Source organism: Alligator mississippiensis, chromosome 1, assembly GCF_030867095.1.
Source record: "Alligator mississippiensis isolate rAllMis1 chromosome 1, rAllMis1, whole genome shotgun sequence".
NCBI classification, from domain to species: domain Eukaryota; kingdom Metazoa; phylum Chordata; order Crocodylia; family Alligatoridae; genus Alligator; species Alligator mississippiensis.
In genome coordinates this window covers 51,225,683-51,250,846 of record NC_081824.1, presented here as the reverse complement: position 1 = coordinate 51,250,846, position 25,164 = coordinate 51,225,683, and the positions used below count along the sequence as shown (strand labels likewise).

General features: G+C 40.8%; 1 protein-coding gene and 1 long non-coding RNA gene across 13 annotated transcripts in view; one reads left to right on the top strand and one right to left on the bottom strand.

The window, feature by feature from the left end:
- Positions 1 to 32: 32 nt before the first annotated feature.
- DST (dystonin) overlaps positions 33 to 25,164 on the top strand; it is a 494,468-nt gene continuing 469,336 nt past the window's right edge. For 2 of the 10 annotated variants that reach the window (XM_019496887.2, XM_019496882.2), the window contains exons 1-3: positions 34 to 361; positions 796 to 857; positions 23,480 to 23,668. In XM_019496887.2, coding sequence (XP_019352432.1) covers positions 181 to 361; positions 796 to 857; positions 23,480 to 23,668 — 432 coding nt within the window. In that variant the 5' untranslated portion in view covers positions 34 to 180. Of the gene's footprint in view, positions 362 to 795; positions 858 to 23,479; positions 23,669 to 25,164 lie in introns of all 10 variants that reach the window. The other 8 variants (XM_019496895.2, XM_059730498.1, XM_019496873.2 and 5 more) reach the window with 7 other exon arrangements.
- The window catches only part of LOC132251384 (uncharacterized), a 57,721-nt gene continuing 38,841 nt past the window's right edge, over positions 6,285 to 25,164 (bottom strand). Inside the window, exons 4-6 of one of the 3 annotated variants that reach the window (XR_009463364.1) lie at positions 23,458 to 23,563; positions 18,655 to 18,727; positions 6,285 to 9,649 (exon numbers count right to left, since the gene is read on the bottom strand). This is a non-coding gene — a long non-coding RNA (uncharacterized LOC132251384). The other 2 variants (XR_009463362.1, XR_009463363.1) reach the window with 2 other exon arrangements.

Below are 25,164 nucleotides of genomic sequence, written 5' to 3'. Positions count from 1 at the left end.
CGGGGCGAGGAGGCGGGGGGAGTCGCGGCGCCTGGGCGCAGGACTGCCTGCAGCCGGGTGCTGAGCCAGCCACGCTCTTGCGGGAGGAGAAGCCCCCGGCCGCCGCCGCCGCCCGCTGCTGAGTCACGGCGCCCGGGGCTGCGCTCTCCTCCGCGAGCCCCCCGCCGCCCCGCGCTCACCATGATCGCCGCAGCTTTCCTGGTTTTGCTGAGACCGTACAGCATCCAATGCGCCCTCTTTTTGCTCCTGCTGCTGCTGGGCACCATCGCCACGATTTTGTTCTTCTGCTGCTGGCACCGCAGGCTCCAGAAGGGCAGGCATCCGATCAAATCCGTCTTCTCGGGGCGCTCGAGGAGCCGAGGTGAGACCTGCAAGGGCTTCGCTCCTGAGCCGGGAGAGGGAGGGACACCCCCTTCTCGTATCCCCAGCGGGCTCATTTTCCGCCCAGGATTTGCCTTGTAACAGGAGGGCAGCATCTCACCAGCCTGGCTGTGTCAGGGCAGAGGCTTTTCCGAGCCCAGGACTGCGGCAGCCTAGTCTCCACCCATCCCTTGCCAAATCCCAGGTAGCCGGGGGGAAAGTGAAGGACTAGAAACCCCCTTGATTTCTCAACCTGAACTTTGCCATCAACTTCTAGCCCATGAATTCCAGATAAAGGCCGACGCTGCTGTGCAGTCTGGGCCTGCATTCAAGGGGTTGCGCAAAGCCCCCAAGCAATTCACCCCCCCATACAACTTCAGTGACTCTGACCCTGAGCCACATCAAATCCTCCCCCTCTCTCTCTTTTCCTTCTAGATGCTGTCATGAGAACTCATCACTTTCGTTCTGAGGTAATTTATTTAGCGCGCAATTTCAAGGTCAGACGTCGTTCTCTTACCCGAGTACATATTGTGAAAGTCTTTTGCTTTTTGGTTTTTTGTTGGCTAAATAATAAAATTGCTTGCAAACTTTTTTTTTATTTTTATTTTGCATGCCAGTCGCAATGTCTTCCGGAGGCGTCTCTCAGAAAATGGCACTTTTTCTTTGATGCTTACGTTAACTGACATGTTATTTTTGATTACTGCTGAAACAATTGCTTGGGTTACTAAGAATGTTGCTTATTTTACTTGTCAGCCCCAAACAGTTCAGGACAGCACTGTAGAAGTAGGCAGGGCTGTTACATTTTGAGGTAGCATGGCTTCCATTTGCTTGCTTTGCTGTCAGTCCTCACCTCTGTTTGCCTGCTTGCTTTTTCAAAGTTGTATGCACGGCTTGAGCACTCATATGATAGTTGGGGAACCCCTAAAGGTCATTACTTCAAGTTAGGATGAACAAACATTTTGTTTTCAGTCCACTATAATTATCATAAATCTTATGAGTCAAAGGTGAGAAATCACAGAGTTGCTTTCTTCTAAGCCCTCCAAAAAGGAGGGTTTTTTTAGTATTTAATTAATAGAAGTGTTATTCTAAAGGCTTCTCTATTTCAATGTTTCACTGCAAAACTTCTGCCTAGAATACTTCCCTGCCTGGGTTCCTGCTACAGATGTAAGGAAATGAATAGGTCTCGTCCTCTTGTCTATTAGTTCTTTTGGAGCCACTGAATCGGTGTTACAGTGGGTTGACCTTTCCCTCCACTTTTTCTTTATAGTATTTACATGGTCCCTTGAAAATTAAGGCTATAGGTTAAATTTTCCAAAGTGTCAGTGACTTTTTGCAACAGGGTCCCTTTTAATTAAGCCCCCAAGACATTCAGGCACTTTAGAAAATGCTGTCCAATGTCTCCAAAGGAAGGCCATCTAGGAATATAGTGGGAGAGGCCTCTTTTCTTTAGGCTGCCACAGTGGTGCTCAAACTTTTGGGTCCATGTGCTGGATGAATGGCATGGACCTGGTTTGTGGGCCAGATCCTGTAGGTGGGGTCAGTCCATGAGCTGGATTCACCATGGGGTCAGTGCACGGGGCTTACCAGGACTCATCCCAGCATTCGGCTTTATCATCTGGCCCATGGGGCTCTCCACGGGTCTGGAAATTTGGCAGAAGGGGAGCAGTGGTAGCATTAATAGCTCCCAGAGCTGCAGCAGTTAATGCTGCCACTACTCCTCTGCCAGACTTACAGGGAGCCCTGGAAGCTGGATGACAAAGCCCTGGAGGCTGATGGTTGAGCTGGACTATATCGGTTCCATTTTACCATTGGACTATAGCTTGTTCCTTTTTACTTCTAGTGCAATAGGATCGTTGCTTGTGTATTAAAGCATAATGCATATAATATACATTGGACTGATAGACACAGTTTTCATTTGGCTTTTTTCATCCAGGCTAGCTATCCCTATGCTCTGCTATGGGTATTTCCATGCTTCTGGGCTTTGCTGGTTGCCACATGGAGCTGCGAAGGAATTCTTTTCCTCTTTGGTTGCTACACAATAGGGTCATTTTTTTTTCATTTTTTTTTTCCATTTCACAGAAACACTGGGTGTTGGCTGCAGCTGAGGCTGGGGATTTTGACTGGGTGAACCAGCGCTCCCACTGGGACTAAAATGGAGTGTCAGTTTTCAAAAAAGCAAAGAATTGTATTTGGAAAGCTGGAATTTATAGTTTACTGCTATAGTAAAAAGTTACACGTCAGCTGCTTCTAGTTTAGCATGGGGTCTTTTTTCAAACATGGCTTTATATACACTTTCCTAGTATACTAAGATGATGATAAACAGAGAAGTATAGTAAATACTATACGAATACTATAAGAAAGTATGGTAAATACTAGAATGAGTTTATAGATTAGATATTCATCTCTGAAATCAAGTTCAAAAGTGACTTGCATCACACAGAAAGATACATTTAATAGTCTAACTGTAATCCTTAGAGAAATGATAATTGCCTTACCTACAGAACTATGGGCAATTTCTTCATGATTGGCTATCTGCCACAAGTGAGAGATGTTTGGAAACACAGGGGTGTTGCAATTCAGGATTGAAGTGCATTATAAGAGCTGTAGTTTTCTTGGTACATGCCTACATTATGACTGTCTCCGACAAGTACTATTAATCCCTTGTTTCCTTGAGTACTGAAAAATTGACCCCAGATTAAAAAATGAGGAGGGTGCCACACTGTAATGTAATGGTAATCATATCTTTGATTTATAGAAGGTAAAACTCTAATTTTGAACAGTTATTCTGCATTCCACTGAGTTAATTAATCAAAGAATACCATGTTCTTTTGGGGATATGATTACCCCCATGGTTTGAATGTCTTTACAATATACAATGAAGTTTTGCAAACATTATACAGACTGGGTGCATATACATGTACTAACTTTCTGAAAGTTTATCTGGCTTAACTTTTTTAAGTCAACTTAACTGTTGGAACATACACACGTATATGGAGAACAGTCGACTTAAATGCAGTGCAAGATTATAACCTCTGTGGTATATTAGCTTGAGTCACATTAGTTAAGTCAATTTAGCTTAAAAGATGGCAGCCACCATGTGAAGGAGCTGCATGTGTGTATGCTCTGACATGGCTTAAGTCGACTTAGTACGTGTGTATGCACCCAGAAATGTCAGTTTGTTGTAGAACAAATTTAGAGATTTGGCTAACATAAAAGATAACTTTGGTGTAAGTAACATGAATATAAATTGTTGTAATTTTTGTGTCAGTGGGATAGAAAAACAGAATCGTAGCAGGAGAGAAAGATATGTGAAGGTATAAGATAAAACAGATGCTTCTTCCCCTCAACACTCAACCGTTTATATCCAATTTAAACTGATTTTTCAGTTGTGTGTAGTAGTGGTTTTTGGTTAGTTTGTTTTTCTGGTTGTCATAATTTTTTTAATTAATATACTGGCCTCCAAATTTCCACGGCGTCCTACCAGTTTGAAAAGGACATGAATTCAACATGAGAAACATCAGTAAAACTGTAAATGTTTAAAAAATGGAATATTTTTTTATAAGCTATCATGCATTGAGAATGTGTATACTACCTGAGTGCAAGGTCAGGCTTTGTTTCATGCTACAATCCTAGCTACATGATTCCTTGCTGCTTCTGAGAAACTGATATAGAAGAAATTTTTTGGGGTTTGATTCTGCATTCTTTCAGATTACAAAAAGCCAATTAAACTCAACTAGGATACATTTTTTCTTTATCATGTATATTTAATACTTCAAATAAATTTGATTAATCAATTTCTGGCTTCAATGGGTGCTCTTAGGTGTCAGGGAAATGCAGCATTTACCTTAAGTACTTTAGAATTGGGCCCATCAAGCAAGTTCCATTGTATGGCTGTTACTTTTTAAAAAGCTTTGATAAAGTAAACTTACATTTAAGTATCTAATATTTATCACTTAAACAGCTATGTTTGACTTGGTAGTTTTTTCAAATCTCACTTTTAATTATTTTTTCTAAAAGTGAGTTTATAATCCTCATGCTTTCAGAACAAATTTGAACATATGGACTGTGTCCACATGTGTGCACATGCATTTTGCATGTAAAACACACCCCATGCATAATTTAGATACTGGGAAATCTGGTATCAAAAAAAAAGTGCACTGAAAAAAAGTGGAGCAATGCACATGGCAGCAGTGTGCGCCACCCAGAACTGGAGCCTGACCAGCCAGAGTCATGCTCGGGCTGCCAGCCAGGCTCCATGTGCCTGGATGGCCACTGCTGGAGCCCCGGGAGGTCCCCAGGACTCCAGGTAAGGCTGCTGGTCCCAGACTCCACCACTCTACCTGGAGCATTTTTCTCTGCACTAATCCCACATGCAGGGGTGTGTGCTGGGGCAAAAAGCAGTGGTATGAATTTGTGTTGCTACTTTTTCCCACAAAGCAATTGCATGCCCCTGCTCATGGGGACATGACTATGAAGCCTAATGGCACAAAAATCAGAAGGCAAATAAAACAAGCTCAAATTATTGTTCTTCAAATCTCATAATCTTTTGGTCAGTCTCATGATTTGGGAAGGACCTGGTTACCTATTTTTGTTCTGATCAGTAATCTTGCAAATAGATAAAAATCTTTGTTAAATGATAAACCAAGGCCTTGGGCACATGTATTTATAGCTCTATATATGCCCTTTCAGTGCTACAGACAGCTAGTATTTAAACTTCTCTGTACGGCTACATTTTGTAACATGTGGACAATTATATGTAGTTGTATGAGCTCTTTGTTATTTGCATAACCAGGGGTGGGCAACTGAGGCACAAGGTCTGAGCACTGACTGGGGGTGGGACAGTGGAGTGGGGCAGGGGGACACCAGAGTAGCAGCAGGGGGCTGTGCTTGGTATGGGCTCACCTAGAGGCTGTTAGCTCTGGCCACAGAGTGGAGGCAGACTTTGTTCCCCCTCCTGCCCTGTGCAGCATTAATCACATAACCACCAAGAGTTGATGTGAGAGGGTTAACACAGTAGTTGTTGTATCAGCAGTGAATGAGGAGTGAGAGTAATGAGGGGACTCTGTCCCCTACTCCCCATGGTAGGAGCCTCAAAGCGCCTGGGTGAGCCCATGTCATGGCAGGTAAGACTGCCCAGCTCCTTACCTGCACTGTTTTGCTGTGCTTAGCATCTGAGCCCCTGAGGAACAGCAGCTGTGCTGGGGAACCAGGTGTACCACCACAGAGGGAGAGACCAGATCTTTTGCCCCCACGGTGGCAGCAGCAGAGAGGGCTGCCTCTGTGGCAGGGGCGCAAAGAGAGATGCTACTCCAGAACCTGGGACCCAGAGCAGCAATTGTCAAAGACAGCCTCCCTTCTCCCCTGACAGGAAAGGGAAAATCTTGCCTGGTCCCCCTTCCTGGGCAAGGAAAAGGGCAGACTGTCAGTGATTTTACCCATGGGGTTGGGGGAAGGCCAAGGAGCAGCCTTTATTGCCCCCAGGCTGGAGAGCACAACTTTGTAGGAGTCTAGCCAGGGGCCTTTGAACATATGTGTCCCCATAATGCTGTATATGTGTAGCCCTAAATTGCTGAAGCACATTGAAGTTTTTCCATTTTGAGCAAATATAATAGATTTAGGTCTCCATGATTTCCCTAGTGTTGAAAAAGAAGGCATTTGACTAAAAAAAAAAAAGCTGTTCTGGAAACATGTATTTGCCACAGAAATGGCTGCATGTGTCATGAGACCTTGAAGTATTATCTAATACTTATTTTATTATAATCATGCATCATAACCATTTTGGGGTGCATGGCTCTGAGCGGTCTGTCTGAAACCACATATTGGTCCTGCATACAAACCTATGGAAGGTTATAGTTTCCTGGGAGTTTTGTCTTTACTAGAAAGAGGTACAGCTCCGGTGGGACTAGTCACATGAGTACAGCAAACAAGATTTGATCCTTTATTTAGAGTCTCTTTGTAGAAGATGGCAGTGTATGTTCGCCATAGATTAATAACATTTTGTAGTTTAGATTTTCTGCTTAGACTACTGAATAGCTACTGTCATGGCAAACAATATATTTTCAGCCTGTCATTTAGGTAAGACGCTTGTCTGATGCTAAAAATAGGTTAGTCAGGTTTGCTTGTAATTTTTATAGCAGAAAACCAGACAAGTATGTTAAGTCACACTTTTTAGTACTATGAATACAGGCTTATACCAGAGCAGTGAATCCCCAGCAAATCACCTTTGCCAACAACTGATGCCTGCTTAAAACACTTGAGGCATTTGTAAAACCACTTTTAAGTATTCATGTACCACAGACATCCCACTCTGAAAGAGAGCTAGCTACAAATACAGTGCTGGGTTCTGAAAAATGATAATGAATAGTTTTTGAACCCTTGCACTATTATTCATTAGTTATTTATAAACTGCTGAAGAGACACACTGTTCAGTGAAGAGAAAAATCAGCAGACCCTCCAAGTGGTATTTTACTCTTGTGTTTGATTGGAGAAAGTACATTCAAGCATACAGTACGAGACCTAGAAATGCATGCATTCAGCTATTCAGAGGGTGTCTCCTTGCCCTCAGAGGACTGAATCAATCTGAAAATATTTTTCTGGGTATATTTGACATATTTTTCCCCAGGATATTTAAACTGTTTTCCATGAGCTGTTGAGCACTTTAAAATAGGGTCAAGAGAAGAGAAATTGGAGACAGAAATAAAGGATTTTCAAATGTACATTAAAGCACTTGCAATGTGAACATCAAGAGCTATATGAAAGTATGCTATTAATGGCAAAACTTTTAAAATCAAGTTTTCATAGTATATCCCTTTGCATTGACAATACAACAAATAAAGGATGACATTTTCCTTATAATTAGGTTATGTACTGGTGACATTTTGCTTATTATACAGGCAACTCCCGCATAACGCTGTTTCACTTAGTGCTATTTCATTATAACGCTTATTTTAAATTGATACCTGATGGCACTTCGCGCTCAGCGAGTTTCGTTATAACACTCACGGTCACCATCTTGGGTCATTAAAAACAATTGCAGTCACCAGCTTGGGTCATCAAATACTTTTGGTTTCATTTAACGCTTGTTTTGCTTAATGCTCAGTTTTTCAGGAACCAATTAAGAGTGCTGAGCGGGGGTTGCCTGTAAGTTTTTTCATCTATTACTGTAGCTCAACCTTGTGTATTTTAGACTGTAAACTCCGTGTTTTCATCCTAACTATGGCAGAGGAACCTTGATTGTGATTATGGCCATAAGGCACTGCCATTGTCAGTATAATTCTAGTACGGAGTCAAATTGTTTCCTTGCATGAAATAGCCTAGGTAGGGACCAGGAACATTTGTTATCTATCAAGAATTTCCTCTGACTGCTTCCAGCCTGCACAAAGCTCTGTACTTCTGTTTCTAGATAGTTCTACAATTTAAAATTGAGGAGATACCTAAGGTAGTTCATCTAGACTTTAGTTCATTTAGCTTAGGTATGTCTTCTATGCAGTACCATATAGTACCTACTCTGTCTCTGTGCTTTTATCTGGCCTCTTGCAGCTCTCTCCTGACTTACTGTCAGTGTGTCAGCCTGATCACAGCACACTGAAGTGTAATTCTAGTGCGTCCTATTTACAATATTGACATTGCATGCTGTACTGCCACAGCAGTCTGTAAGACAATTGGCACTGCGTACAGGAGCATCTTTCATGGGTAGTGGAGTCCCAGGGCTCTCTGCGGGTCAGGGTACACAGTGGCTTTGGAAGGAGAATGGATGTTGCTCATAATTAGCAGTTCACCTTGTTATTTTGTGTTCCACTAATACAGCTATATAAAGTGCCCTCCAGTGTCTGGCAGAAATGGCTGAGGTGGTTTTCTTTCCAAATCCTGTTAGCTCTGTTGCTAGACATGTATAAGCTTGATGAGGTTAAAACCTCAGTTTGTTGTACCACATTTTATCATGCATTTTAGGACCTTGTTACACATTCATTTTGGGTGGCTCCTGAAGCTCTTAACCCCTGGATTGTCCACACATTAACACATGAAATTAGTTTTTTAAGCACTCTTTAGGCTTAGAAATTACGCCCTTCCAGCCTACATGTCTCTGAACTGTGCTACCCAGTTCATGTTACACTAATGTGTAACCACTAGGCTACACATTTAATATGACCACCCTACTTTCCCTCTCCCCGGCTGGCCCAGATTGGATCTATTGTCCCCCCCACTACCACCCCCAAGTTTTGAGGAAGCTTGACGGGGTGGGGAGCCCTGGTGGGGAGTGAACAGGGAGAGCTGGGGGAGGCAAGGGGGCAGAGGGGAAGCCCAGTCGGGGGTGGGGGGGGAGGATTCTTACCTTTCTGGCTTGAATGTGTAACTGCTCCATATTGGAGCTGGCACTAACATTAATCAGCATTTGAGCAGCTCAAAATACAACATGGAACAAGGTCTTTAGGCTCTTGATACTCGCAAGTAGACTTACAGTTTAAAGGAACTCCAGTTGGTCTGCCTGATTAAATCAGATAGTAGGAGAAGGACTTTACTGTGGTCAGGTGACCACAGTATCATAGGGTTGGAAGTGACCTCAAAGATCATCTAATCCAGCCCCTTGCACAGACATAGGATTCTGGCTTCTCCTTGAAAACCTCCAATGAATGAGATTCTACGACTTCCCTGGGCACCTTGCTCTACTGCCTTGCTGTTCTTAAAGTTATGATCTTTTTCCTAATATTTCATGATTTCCAACAGAATCACACTCCTGATTAATTTTTAGATGGGGTCTATCATAATTCCCAAATCCTTCATGACAGTTATACTGTCAAGCCAAATACAGCTATATTGGTACGTTTGTTTTTTTTACCTCACAGACAGAACCTGACATTTATCTCTGAATTTCATGCCTATGCCTATAGCCCACTTCCCCATTTGTCAAGATGCCTTTGAATTTGAATCCTGTCTTTCAAAATGTTTGCAGCCTTTCCCAATTCTGTGTTGTCTGCAGATCTGATCATTATTCCTACATTCAGATCACTAATAAAAATGCTAAATAGCACTGGAACCAGAGCAGACCCCAGTGGGATTCTACTTGAGACCTCCTGCCAGTCTGACATTGATCCAGTAATCACCATTGTTTTCTCGTCATTCAGCCAATTATGTATCCACCTAATGGAGGCAATTCCTCCACATTTCTCCTAATTATACATGAGAATGGTATATGGGACGGTGTCAAAAACATTCCTGAAATCCAGGTATATTATGTCTACTTCATTCCCTTTTCGGTTCTCGAGTCCCCTTGGATACCAAACCAGTTATCCTGTCAAAAAAAGAAATCAGTTGACTTGACATGATTTGTTTTTAGCAAATCTACGTTGGCAGCTAATGATTAGCCCCTCATCCACAAAAATGTACACATGGAATATTTTATAATTTTCTCTAGTGACTTTGTAGGCTTTGAAGTCAAGCTGAGTAGCCTCTGATTCCCCAGGTTCTCCTTCTTTTGTTTTTAAAAAAATGGGCACTGCAAATGCTAAGAATGCTAAATAGATACTTGTAATGTTTATACTTGCTGTCCTAACCTCAGCTGGGAACTGCAAATTAAAATGGCTGATGTCTCCTATGCAGTAACTAAACTACCTCTCTCAGGCAAGCACACAGAACTATATGGGCACCCTGGGAAACGTGTGTGGCTTAAGGACTATATATGGCTCAAAATCTATAAACAACTATTTATGCATCATCCAGAAAAACTAACTGAAGATGACACTTACATAAAGACTTATTTCCAACCAATTGTGCCAGTGTTCTTATCACAGTAATCCACTCACCACCCTTTCCTTATAAATGCACCACTCAGCTCTAGGATAGCAAGGTTAACAAGTGGAGTAAACTGCAAACAAAATGGAATTTTTACTAAAATGTATGTTTTCCACACAATATAAATAAATTAAAATGTGTAACAGTATCAGGATGAGATATTATATTTATCCTGACACTTTCTTCCTGGGAGAACAGAATTCTACAATGCTTAAGGCTTCATTACCTTCTGATTTGTACCTACTAACATTGTATGCTTTAAAGTACTGATCTAGTCAGAAAGTGACTTTACATAGATTACATTTCTCTCTCTTTTTAGAAGGTGTGCTCCCATGGGTATTCAACATTTAACTTGTTTTCTTTACTGATTTAAAAAAAAAATCTTGCTACTTTTTCCTTCTATTAGCATATGAAAACCAGTACAAAAGCTGGATTGTAGCACCAACTTTGGCTTTGCATCAATCACTATTGGTATAATAGTTATCAGTTCTATGCCCTAGATGATGGCACAGTAAAATACAATCTTAGGAAACCATTCTTCCATAGACTTGTCATTTCAGCCTTCTCCACATCCTGTTTCTTGACCCTTATGTTACCATATGGAGTCAGTACATAGGAACTACAGTAGAATCAACTTCAAAATAATTTATTTTTTTTGTTCCATTAATGCTTTTTCTTAATGATGTTATTGTCTTTAGTGGTTTAATGTCTCTCTCTACTGGTCAGCTAGGATAAAGTGACCCCCATATATGCCTTCTGAATCCCTGGTCAGTTGCCTATTTTACTCATGACAGAATTATGAGAGGGCATCCATTATTTGTAAATTGGAGCATTGCAACTTGGTGAGATAACTTTCTCATCAATTGCTTTCAAGAGGAAAGTACTGCACACTTGAAAGAAATACTTTCAAGTGGAACATAGTTCTTGAGACCAGTGCGTTGGATGTGGTTAGTGTTTATATTATTCATATCCATTTTTCATTCTGCATTAAGTTTGAAATAACCTTACTGATCCCCTCTCCCAATATATTTTTATCATATGAAATTCCAAGTTTAATTTTTAAAAGCCTGTATCTTAATGGTGAATCCTTCATGGGTGGTTCATTGCTCATACCAGGAATCTCCGAAACCCAGTTAAACCAGCAAGGCTAAAGTGAACTTAACCCTAAACCATTTAAATTCCTTGTAGAACATCAGGGGCTGTTGTACCACAACATTTGCGTTTCTGATGTCTAATTCCCTTAAATTATTTAATTGAAGCTTCCAATGCCTGATGCATAGATTCAGTAAAAGAGGGAAGGAACGTGAATAGATCAGAACAAAAGCTGTGAAGAAAAAGAGAGAGTAAACCCCTCTTACCCATGAGAATTTTAACAATTCCTTTTGAATAGACCAGCTCTTAGGTTCTTATTGGGCAGGAAGAAACCTGACAAACCCAAACAGCTACTTGCTTGTCATTAGGTTAATTTAAAGATAGTTAAATATGGAAATGTGTGATTAGGGTGGAGTGTACCACACTGTCATTGATTCTGAGTTTCAGATCAGCCTCATTAAAGATTTCTGGAGGCATGAGGCCTGATACTCAGCTCAGACCCACTTCTTGTTGCTAAAATTCTATTGACCTTCAGTGAGTAGCATTGTAAATATTTCTAATTTATGCCAGTGCAGATTAAAGCTTTACAGTACATACCATTCTGTACCTGAAAAAATATCCCACTTAAGCTTCTATTGTGACTGTTTTTGTAGGTTCACTTAGTGGAGTGGAATCTATAATGGTAAATGCACTATGTGCTACATCAGGGTAATTTAGGCAGCACTTTACTTACAGCGCCTATCTGTGTTTTAGTATGAGTTATTAATTAGGCTAATCAAATTATAGAAGTATAGAAGGGTTGGGTTGGAGGGGACCTTCAGAGGTCATCTAGTGCCCCCCGTCCCGCCAGAAGCAGGAACATCTGTATCCAAACCATCCTACACAATCCACTGTCTAACCTATTTGTAAACTACCCAGTCAATCCTGACACAACCATCAAGACACCCTAACCTGCCGCAGGGGGACAACAGTGGCCAATGTCCTGCTGCTGTGAGGGTTGTTAAAATATACTTGAGATCCGAGGAAGAGAGCCACACCCCCAGTACAGAGGAAGATAAAACCCCCTACAGTCTATACCAAACTGACCATGGGATAAAATTACTTTCTGGCTCCAGATATGGCAGTCGCTTTGAACGTGAGCAGAGGAGTGAGACCCTCGTCAGGAACCATCAGGTTAAAGTCCCAGCAGGCAAACGGGCACACCCCAATCAAAATCCCCAGTGTCGGCTGCAGCCAATGTCCAATGCTTCTGAGGAAGCTAAAATGTCCCTTCCTGACATACGTAGCAATAACAGGGGAAAGTTCCTTTCTGGGCCCATATGGCAACCAGCAAAGCCCAGAAATACCCATAGTGGAATATAGGCATAGCTACCCCTAGATCATCTCTGACCAGCGGCTGCATAAGTGGCACTAGAAAATATTATTTGCAGGGTCTGAGCAGTGCGGAGCGCGCTTGCCTGAGTCCGCCCCTTCCTCCCGCAGGGCTGTTCCACAGGGCTGGAATGCCTGGTGCTGTGCACATGGTGACGGGGGCTCTGGGTGCGGCGCTGCGGCAGTGGTGGTGCTGGAGCTACTGTCACCGCCTCGGTTTTGGGGGCATAAGCCCTGTTAGCCTTGGCCTTCCACCACCTATGAGTGGCCATGCAGTCTCTTCCTGAACACCTCCCATGATGGAGGGTCCACACCTTCCCTTGGCAGGCTATTTCACTGCCTTAGTGATCTACCAGGAAGTTTTACTTGATTTACAATCTAAACCTACTTGGCTGCAACTTCAAGCCCTTGGTCTGTGTCCTGCTCTCTGCAGCAAGAGAGGTGTTTTACTACTTTTTATGGCAGCCCTTCAGATACTTGAAGATTATTTTCATGTCTCCTCTTGTGTGGTTTTCATTTTTATGCAAGCTGAGCATGCCTATTTCTTTCAACTTGTCCTCGTATGGCTTGCCTTCTGAGCTCTTTTATCATTTTTGTTGCCCAATTTTGGACCATCTCTAACTTCTCTATGTCCTTTTTAAAACGTGGAATCCAAAACTGAACACACTACTCTAGATGAGGCCTAACTAGTTCTGAGTCAAGAGGCATTATCACTCCCCATGTCTTGTACTTAATGTTTCTGTTAATGTAGCCCAAAACTACATTAGCCTTTTGTTCAGCTGCATCATGCTGCAGGCTTGTATCGAGTCTGTGATCCATCAGGATTCCTAGATTCTGCTTTGTAGTGCTGCAATCCAGTGAGGTATCACTTATTTTTGTATTTCTGCTTTTGATTATTCTTTGAGGTATAGCACCTTGCATTTGTCAGCAGAATTTTGATGTTATATTGGATTTCTTAAATTGGAAAATTGATCTTATATAAAATGTCACAGTCCACTGGGATGGCTGGCCTAGTGAATAGAGCTGGAGATTGCTGGGGTGGGGGTCAGAAGCAATGAGTCAGGAACCAAATACCAAGTAAATATCAGGATCAGAAGCCTAGTTACCAAATCTGAGGGACAGTACTCAGGGCAAGGACTATATGGGCATCTGTCTGTCTTGTGAGGTAATATATTTGCACTGAGTGGGGCATCACCTCACTGAATATCCATGAGTGTGGCCATAGAGTCCAATTCTTAAATGACAGTCCATCCCACACTTATTACATCTGAAATTCATATCTACAGTCCTGAATGTGGTGCAGGGTTCTTCCTGAGGTTTTGTCTTTCCTCTGAGGACAGAAGAGGCTAACATGCAGAGCCTTCATTTGCATGCTCCTGGGTGAGGTCCAAGAACAGAACCAAAATGGGGTCAAGAGGCAGGAAACAGATCTACAGGGAAATCCAAAGCCAAAATCCAGGAACAAGCCAAAGGCAGGATCAGGAACCAGAAAAGCCAGAAACGTTGCCACGCAGGAGCTACTTGGGGACTGGAGATGGTTTGTGCTGCAAGGCTCAAGTTCTGTAGGAGTTCCTTAAAAGCAGCCCCAAAATAAATCGGAGGAAAAGGTTTGGGCAGGGAGGAGAGTCGGTTCACCTCAGTTAGTTCAAGTGTAGCTGACCGAGTTATGAGGGCTTCGGGGCAGGAGCCTGACTGAGTCTTATGCAGCTGACCTGGTTACCTAGGGTGTAGGGTAGGAGCCTTATATAAAACGTAAGTACTTGTAACCTTTTCGATCATTCGGATTTACCTGGGAAATATGATATTGTATATTGCAAAGTACCAGGGAGTCTATGAAAAAACTGGGGAAAGGTTCCTCCTTTGGTGGGAAATTTTAGAAGAGGGAAGAAAAACCTCATGGGATAAGCATAAAGGCTCAATAAGAAGACATGAGGCGATCTAGCTGCTCAAGGAAGAGGAAGAAAATAATGCCGTGTATGACATTAATTTTTTTTAGATTTTACTTATATTTTTGGAGTGACCCTTAAGAAAGATGAAGAAAATAAAGAACTAGCTGAACCAGCTAAAAATTTATGGCTCAGATACAACTGCTCCTTTACAATGGGTACATACCAGTTACATCAAACTGGTGGTACATCAATGTACTAGCTTTAGTTCAGATACAGACATTAGTATATATGGCCATGTGTAGACGAAACGAGAGGCGTGTGTGCATGATACTTTAAAGTGGGCTAAATGCTTTTGCACCAGTTTAATGGTGTCAGTGTTTGCATGCCTCAGCGGCGTATTGCGCATTAATTCCAGCTGCTGTAGGAAATTCGGCGGCGTAATGCGCCTTAAATGACTCGGGGTACAGCAAACTAAAACTCCTTCAAGGAGTTCTGGTTTGCTGCCCCTACAGCCGCGGTAGGAAGCCCTGCAGGTGGCCTGGCAGCAGCCTGGGAAAGCAGGCTCCGCCCAAGAAAAGGGGTGAGCCTGATCATCCCCCCGCCGCTTTACCTGCCTGAGCTGTATGGGGGTCCAGTGCTTCCCTCCGCAGCTGTGGTACCCCCCAGGACTGCCAGAGTCGGGTGCTTGCGGGCAGGTGCTGCTGGGGTGGGTGGGGGAAACACACCACTGCTGCGGAGGGAAGAACCAGTCTCTGCCCCCCCTGCAGCCCAGGGGCCGCTTCGCCTGCCGGCAGCTCCCCCTCCCCTCCCTGCCAGAGAGGCAGGTAAGTCAGTGTGGTGTGTGCATGACACGGGGATTTAATCAACCCTAAATTGAAGTGGTGTTTTATAAAACCCACTGCTTCAATTTAGGGCCCTTGTTTTGTCTACACACACCCTATAATACTGATGTACATCTATACATGGATATGTATACATGTGTTTATGCATGTATATATGTGCATGTATAGCTATATAATTGTTTAAATACACCCACATATACATAATAAACTTTACTTAGTAGATGGAAGGCTCACAAAGATCTGCAGTTTCAGTAGGCTTAAGAATTTGGTATAGTGAAGTTATGTAATTAAACCCACCTTTTTACTTCAAGTACATATTTAAAAAAATGATATAATTCCAATTTGGCCAATATCCAAGATTGTCCAGAACTCTGGCATCCTGAGAATCATTTTAATGCCATGCACGCTTAAGTTTCTAGGCCTTGAGAATTTTTAGGTTGCATACACATAAAAGTTTCTAGGCCTTAAATCAGCAATAACTGACAATTCAAAGACTATTTTTGAGACTGTTAATTGACAATGGTAATATATAACAATTCCTGTGTCTACATAACCACTGTCAAAAAGCTTAATGGAATCAGTATGTAGCTGGTAGTCTATCTGCACTTCCTTTGATTTTGATATTCATTAGCGCTCTTGGAAAAGTGCCTTTATTCTAAGGGATGTACAGACTTCCATCTTCAGCTCTCTCTGTGCAAAAATGAAGTTTTTTTCCTACCTATGGGTACTTTTTACCATCTTGTACCATCTACACTTTTCCCAGAGCCTGATGAAGGGACTTTGATCCCGAAAGCTTTCAGAAAAGGACAGTTTTCTTGCCATTTTCCAGTTGGTCTAATAAAAGGTATCATTTTGGAACCAAGAGTTCTAGGTTTTTTGTATGTCCTTTTATTCTAAGGGACTCACTCAAGTGTCGGGAAGAATATTTGAAAACCCACTTTAAGCCTGCTTATTGCCCTATTGTCTTAGTCCCCTGAATGAGCTTAACATTAAACAGCATTTTACTTATAGCCTGCTTTAATTTCTACCAGAAGATAACCTGGGCCCTGATCCAATGCTCAGTGAAATTAAAGATTTCACTGACTTCAGCTGGTCATTGGATAATGTGCTCTTATGACTCTTGGAGTTAATGTTTAATGATACACATGCATGCTTATATTTAGCAGATGCAAGATCAGAGTTTCCGGTTAGTTTATAATTTTCTTCTACCAATACACTCTTCATAGAAAATTTACAAGAAGTAGACAGTAAGAAAATAGTAGTTTTTGTTTGGTTTGGTTTCAAGGAGAGAAATACCAAGTAGTCTCTAATCAAGGAAAATGAGATAGAAAGCACTTTACATGTTTTTCTACAGAAGCTATCAGCTACTTGACAGCTAGTAGCATCTAAAGTCCAACTTGCACTATTAAACACACTTGCTTTCCCAGTAGTGTTTGCAGAATGAACTATTTTGCCATCTGAGGAAACATACATACGCAGAAGTTAAAATGCTCAGTGAATAAATAAAATGACATGTAGATAATATGGAACTCACAGAGATACAAAATCACTGAAGTGACAAATGAATTGGTATTACAGCATTACTGTAGCCATTCTTGGGTCTTCCAGAATTACCCTGAAGAGTCTCAGAAGAATAATTAATGAAAATGTAGGGAGGAGAAGAAAAAAAGAAAAAAGTTCAATGTATTATTCAAAACATTTGATTTGGAAAATAATATGAAAAGGAAAGAAGATTGTTATGAGTTCAATTATTTCAGGCGGAGGGTCACTTACTGACTTTTGGCAAGCCATCAAAGGTCGCATGACAGGCAGCCAGGGGCAGATAAATATAAATTTTCTAAATTTTTTAGGGGTCCCGTGGACCGGATAGAATGGTTTAGTGGGCCGCATCCAGCCCATGGGCCGCATTTTGCCCACCCCTGGATTATAACGTTGGACCCTGAAGAGACTGAAGGGATCTTTATCAAGATAAATGAATGGCATTGTAATGACAATAGGAAGTTCAGAGTTGATATTGCAAATCAATGTACATTACTGGGAAAGTCTGAATAGCTGCTGCCATCTCATGAAAGGGCCCTTGGATTCATTTTATACGATTCATTGAAGACCTGAGCTCAAAAAGAAAAATAAATTCTGAGACCTAAGTATCAGGATGAACAATACAAAAGGATGGAAAATAGGGTAATGCCATTATATAAATCAATGGTGCAGCCTTGGACTCCTGTGCAATGCATCACATCTAAAAAATGCTGCTGCTAAGTTAGAAGGGGTTTGGAGAAGCATAAAAGAAATGCTTAGGGCAGTGATTTTCAGCCAGGCCGCCACATAAGATTAGCAGTGTTAGGTGTGCAAACACCTATACATGATTCACAAGCTACTCCTACAAATTTCAAATAGAAATCGATAGTGTCAAAAATAGTCTGACCTGTTGTGGTATTTCTGAGTTCTCTGCCACAGAGGAATGCTCATATTATCTGTCCACAGTCAAAAAAATGAGTGAAAGTTAAGAGCTGTCATTTTCTGAGGGGTGCCTTGAATCGAATGAGGGGTGTCTTGAGTCTTAAAAGGCTGAGAACTACTGGTTTTAGGGACATGGGCAAGCTCTTTTATGATGAGAAACTGAGAGGAATTGGATGTATACTTTAGAAAGGAGACAAGTAAGAAGGAATTCATTAAAAGTATGTCAAATAATAAATATGATAGTGAAGGTGCAGCAAGAGCTTCTGTTTTGCCTGGATCCTAATCCAAGAATAAATCGGTATCGTAGGAAACTGACAGGTGGAAAATTCAATACTGATTAAAGAAAATATTTTTTTCACAGAACATAAAAGGAAAATATGGAGCTTATTGCCACAGGAGTTTAAACAAAATGAATATTAATTCAAAAAGGCCTTGTGCACTTACATAGTTAACAAGACTATCCAAGGTTATGACAGTTAATCCTAGGAAGATGTTTACAGAGAATATATGATCTCATAATTTAGGGCTTATCAAAATCTGTAACTAGCAGGGATGAAGGTGAGAGGCTCAGGGCAGGAAGGTGTGACATTCATGGTTGTGCCTTGTGCCTTTTTCTGAAACACCTGGTACTGACTCTGTTGGACACTTTTAAGATGCAGCGATTTTAAGAAAGAATATTTATGGTGTGGTCTTTCATGCTACTTGGCAACTGTATTGCTGTGTAGAATAAAACTGATGGTGTAGTACTGTGTAGAAGAACATTTCTTAATATATTTTTAGATATCCAATTGAGGTTTTGTGTTTGGTTTGGTTTCTCTCTCAATTGTACTGGGTTAAAAATGAATCACCACCTTAGTTTAGGAATCAGCAGCCTGAAGATCCAGAAAAGATGCATAACTCTCCAGCGACTCAGCCATTCTTGTGCTAGAGGCAATTGCAAAGTTCTGGTCAGCATTAGAGCAAAGAGGGAAGGGACAGACAAAACAATTATACTGCTTTAACAATGGAGAACTAACCATGATTCAGCTAAATCATATGTAAATGTTTCATCTCTCTACTTGGGTTCCCTTATTGCAGGATAGGAGTGGATAAATGAAACAGTAATGACAGATCAGCTGACCCATGCTTGCGAGGTGTAAATCATCCTGCCTTTCAAGCAGTATAGCAGGGGCAGGGAAGTGGTTTTAGTTTTTTTTTCTGTCTGCACCCTGAGCACGTTGCATTGACAAGCCTTACCCTGTGTTCCCTGGTACTTTAGGTGCAGACACATGTGCTTAAAAATATGGAATGCTGTGAACACCTGGAATGCTTTGTGCTCCTTTCCTGCTTTTCCAAGAGCTGTGACTTAATATCTAAAATCACATTATCTCTGATTCCTGTGAAATTCTTATTTTGTCAATGTGATTTCCCTGATAGTATGGGAAGCCTTCAGTTTCAGGTTAATTGTAGGTTGAATAATGTATATGGTAACACAACAGGATGTCTGTTCATTGTGTTTTTTATAAAGGGAAGAGCTGGTAGTTGAAATGTTTAAAAAAGATTCCTTGGTTTATTGGCAAGCAAGCCTTTTTTTTTTTATATTAATATGCTTCATGCAACTCAAACAAAAAACAAGCAAACAAAACCCCAAACCATTTTGATGCAAAAGCTAGTACTTCACCTTTTAATTTTTTTTTCTTAATTTTTTTCTGATTATTATAATTGGTGGGCCAGAACCTGCAGCTTCTGTTACAGGAATGAGTAAACATTTAACATTTGGTCCAGGGATATCAGCCATCCAACAGTACATTTGTTGATAAAGAATTCATTTCCCACCTGCAGTTATGATCCTCTGCTTTTATCGTATCATAAGTCTCTCCAAAGCAACTATTTGTGGCATAACAAACAGAAGATTGTGACTTTGAGTGAGGAATCAATTTCAGCAAGAGAAACAGAGGAGGTCTTAAAACAACAAAGATCCTGCTTACTTGTTAGTATCCCAAGTAATAAAGGAAAAAAAATACAAAAAATATGTATGATCAGCACTGTCTACAAATAGAAGACATAGGTGGTTCTTTAATATTTAAACAAAATATTTAATTGTTATATGTAGGAGTCTTTTGAGGTGAAGTCACTCAGTGATCCATTTAAATCCCTGTTTGGCCTGCATCTCTAATTACTTTCAGAGCTGCTTAAATTCCACCAAATTCTTCTGTTACATAAACATGCATTCTGAAACAGATTTATCTGACTGGGGGAGGTGGACTGGCTTTGGGACTGGTGAGCATGCTTTCCGTTTGACCAGTTATCAGCCAATAGCCAGCTCTGCGCCTGGAGCTAAAGCTTAGCATCTTTCTAGAGCACAGGGAACCTTATTCTGGTTTCAGAATTCAGAACAATGTACTGTTCAGTCAGTTCAGCCTTAGAGGTTATATAATTCCTGGTGCACATTAATATTTCTATAGAAAAAGAATGTCATCTGGAGACTAAATATCTGACCTATCTCATAAAGCTGCTTTTCTATTGCCCCATTTTAATGCAAAGTTGATTATATTTGTTATTTATTTAAAGTAGAAGTGAAGGGAATATGGGGCAAAACAGTCTTTCCTTTACATCAGTACAACAGAGGGTCACAGATTTACATTTTTTTAATGTTTATAGAACATCCAAAGCAAATATGGGGCTGGAGCTGTTCCCACTAAAGACATAAGGGACCAGAATCTACTGAGATACCGTTTGCAGCTCTGGTGGTTTCACTGGAATTGGATATAATATTACTTAGGACAGACCAGCCCTGGAAGTTTTGCCTTTAATTTCAAGAAGCAAAATTAAACTCATGGGTTTTTATAAACACTCTTTATCCACTCCACTGGAGAGAATGATGCTTAAAGAAAAAAACTCTTTGGTGTAATTATAAAATCCAATATATAAAATATATAAATATAATTTAAAATATATATTAATATAATTTAAAACATATAAACATAATTTATATTTATATAAATATAAATATAATTTATATTTATATAAATATATATAATATAAAATCCAATATATAAAATCATAAGAAAATAGCTCTGGAAGGGCATAACAGGTCATGTGGGTCAGGTGTGGCCAGTGTGTAGCACAAGCAACCTGTGTGTGTGACGTGGTAGGTAGGGGAGGGAGCAGGGAGCATAGTGGCAGACAGTGCAGAGAGCAAAAAGCAGCAGAGTGGTAAGGACACAGGGCAGGGCGCAGAAAATAAAGCAGCAGATTGGGGAGAGACTATAGGACAGGAAGTGGAAAGCCGAACAACATATTGGTAATGTGCTCCGGGAGTGTGTGTGGGGGTGTGTGGAAGGAATACTTGACCATGACTCTTGGAGCCACTCTAATTAAAGCACCCAGGGTGTCTCGTGTATCAGCGTCCCCACACTGAAAAATGGTGGCGGGGCGCTTTCACTAAAGCTCATCGAATGAGCTTGTCTAAACAAATGTTAATTTCAGTGCTGCTCCTGCCGTTTTTCAGCTCAGGGATGCTAATACACAAGGCACTGGAGCCTGCTGGAGCATGGTAGTTACCATGCTCCAGCAGGCTCAATTAATCAAGTAATTACAGCACATTGAAGCAGCCTGGCTGCTCATGTATAGACGCTCTTGGTCACCATCCTCTTTAAAACAGTGCTTTTTTGTATTGGAAAACTATTTTCTCTAGAGAAATAATCCCAGTTCTTCCAACATGTCCATATAAATACTCTCTCTTTTACATGTAAGACTGTGAAAACAATGTTAGGCTGGCAAAATCTGGCATTCATAGTTAGGGAATGTCAGTATTTGTCATAAGTTGTCCATGTGGCCTGTTTGTATATGTATTTGAGAGCCTTGACATCACCTATGAAGTCCACGGCAGAGTTAAACCTAGAACACCACTTTTCCTGTGTCCTGGTTTAATGTATTATATGCAAGAATAAGTCTTTTCTCTTCTTATAGCCTGCTGCTTCAGGTACTGTTCATCCTATATTTTGAATAAGTCATGCATCAGAGAAAGTAAAGAGTATATAGTCACATATTTAACGTCTGAGTCATAATGTATATGCATAAGCAAGGTAACTTTAAACTGAACAGGGAACTGTAATTCTTGCTTTTCCCAACTTTAGATTGCTTGAATTATCAGAACAAATAACATTCTTTTAACACATTTTTGTATGTTATTTCCTAGGGATTTTTAAGCTAACTGGAAAAAAAGATAATATATTATAAACTATAGAAACTTATTTTCTCCAGACTTACATGAAGTGGTTGGAATTTGCTCCTTTTAGGGCACATCTACATGTGATGCTACATTGCCATACTGACATTCTATGGCGATGTAGTGTCCACAGGTGTCTACATGTGATCAGCAGCTACTTTGCCGTAGTGGCGTGCTCTCCCATTGTAGTGCACCGCTACAGTGAAGTAGCTGCTAAAAATAACTGTGTGCCACGTGTATGGTGCAGTATGGGCAGTTACTGTGCTGTGCTGTAGTACTTCCAAAAGGAATTACAAAAGCACAGTGCAGTAATGACATCGCCATAAGGCAACATGTAGATGTACTCTTAGAGTCACAACTCAGATAAAGGAATAGCTGCTAGCTGTGGAAGTCAGTATGGACAGGTCATTACAGTGTACTACAACATTAACATAAACTATAGCTTAAGCAGTTATTTGCTAGACCTGGGATCTAGGTGTAGATCTTAGAATGCTGGGAATTAGGAATTCTTGGTTCTGTGCTCGGCTTTGAATGGGAATGATACCTGTTCATTAGACAGCATAGCTCAGGACACAGATTTGGCACATTCATTCTGAAAAGTGGTAAGACTAGGGGGATGAGATGCTAAATAAGGGACCTGGCTTCTATTCCCAGGCTCAGGAAGAGCTTGGAGCATATGCAGTGCACAGAGAGTTGGGACACATTGAACCTTGAGTATGTTAAAACGTGGTTGACATGCAGTTGGCATACAAGGTTGGCACACACAACACAAGTAGTATGTGTTGGCAGTAGCGAGGCAAATCCCACTGCTATGTGGAAATTATATTTTCATTGGCTGGAAACTTGTTGAACACAGATGGAACAGTTAGAGATTTTTACAGTTTAGAGGCTTGAACCAGGTCAGTTATGGATGGATTTACATTGTGGCAGCAAAAATCAGCTCCATGATCTGAGAAGTGCTCTGCTGCCAAATTTCAACATCCTTTTTTAAACCCTGAAGGTGGTCAAGTTCTTAAAAAAAATGGTTGGCAAAAATTACCGATGGTAGGCTATTTAGTTTTCCCTAACCTCATTTTTACAAAAAAAAAAAAAGAAAAAAAGACTGATCCATCTTTTGCTTAAACTCTCTTGAGTAATTCAGTCTGAGGGAGAGCATGTGTTGAATTTTTTAGTCTTAATACATAAAGTTTGGCAAAGTTATGAGCAACTGAACATGGCTTTATAATGGGAAGCAACTCTAGCTATTGCTGCCAGCTGTACCTATAATAAATATATAATCTAGGTATAAAAAGAGCTGTACGTAAATGTGATGCTATAACTTAACAATGCCCCTTAACTTATAAACTTTTACCCAGGCTATATTTGTAGTGCTAGTCTTTTAAATAAGATCCTTCCCAATATGTTTGTCATTATAGGCTGCATTTTGAGAATTATCAGACATTACCGTTGCTTTTCCTATGTCACAGGGTTTTAGATCAAGTCCTCGTCATGCTAGAAGACGTGTAGCACCTCGCCTTGAAGAAACACAGCCTCTAGTGGAAGCTCATCACCTAAGCGAGCAAGAAACTTCTGTCAGGAAAAGAAAAATCAAGAAAAGCAGCCGAGTTCAGCCTGAATTTTACCATTCTGTTCAAGTCACACCAACTCGAAAACCTGTGAGTACCCTCTCTCTGGGGTCTGAAACACAAAACATCACATAGAGGCAGGGAATATAGCTTTGTTTTGTGAGACATGCTGTTTTTAATTCTTCCTCAGTTCAGAAAACTGCAAAATCTTATGACTGGCAACTGTAGACCTAAATGTGTGAGAGTGCATTTTAATGTCAATTTTTAACTGTTGTTTTTATCCATCTGTGAAGGGTCTTGTTAAAAATTTTGACTTATAGTCAAGATTTCAGTACTAAAATCATCCAACAGATTCTCTGTTTTATAACACATGACATCTATGCAGCTGAAATTTCTCACATGATTAGACTTACCAAAGATTCTAAGCACTATGCTGACATTGTGTTTGATCTCAACACTAGATACATTGGTTTAAGGCAATTTCTGAGGGCTTATGAGCTTTACCCGATTTTTTGTACTAAATTTGGATCAAGCCCTACCTTTCCTCACTCCGCAGCTTATACTTAGTTTCCTGCTGGCATCATTATTTGATATAGGGGGTGTTTACTTTTTTTACTGAAATATTTATGCCCATATAACTCTTAATGAGCCTCAGTTAGATTAGTATACAGGTTGCTTATATCAGTGTAGCTTATTTCCTCTCTAATGCAGGAGTAAATTGTTAGTATTTAAACCAGGGGTGGGCAACTATTTGGGCTGGAGGGCCACTTAAAAAGTTTTGGTGAGCTTTTGAGGGCTGCGCACTTAAAATGAATCCTGCTTAACACTAGCTATACTTAAAATTGTTATGGCATTTATAGATAGTATCAAAGATTCTTCGTGTTGTTTCTACACTTAATCAAAATAGCACATATTAACATACTGACCAACATGATACGGGTCTACCCAAAATGTATCTACAGGCTGGACAGAATCAGTTGGCAGGCCAGATATGGCCTGTGGCCTGTATTTTGCCTGCCCTTAATTTAGAATGATAGGAGTGCAGCCACATAAAGAGAATTGTACCATTTTAGTTTAAATGGGCCAGTGCTATGAAAGCTGTATAACCTTATGTGTGAACCATAATAAACATCATGTCCATTTTCCTTCTCCTAGCTTGCATCCTTTTGGGTAAGCCGTGCCATTTGCACACAAAATCAAGTGTTATTAAGTACTGCAGTCAGCTTGACTTTCTCATTGATCTCTTCGATTCTCTCTTTTTCCCTTTCATCTGCCCCCAGTTCTCTCTTTCTCCTGTCTCTTCTCCCCTTAGCATTTCTATTGCTCTTGATGTTTTCCTGTCATTTCATTTTATATCTCTTTTCCTTAGTCCTTTAATCCATTCTTGTGATTATTGTATATTCAGTCTATTTCCTTTTATTCTAATCTCCATTTTAGCCCCTACTGTTCTCTCTTCCCGTTCTGTTCTCTTGGTCCCTGGGGACCTCCAGTCTCTTCCCTTTGCACACTCTATTCTTTGGTCCTCCTCTCCTTTCCTGTTCTCTTCTTTCTCTTCTTGTCCTTTCCCCTCTTGGTTTCTGCCCTTA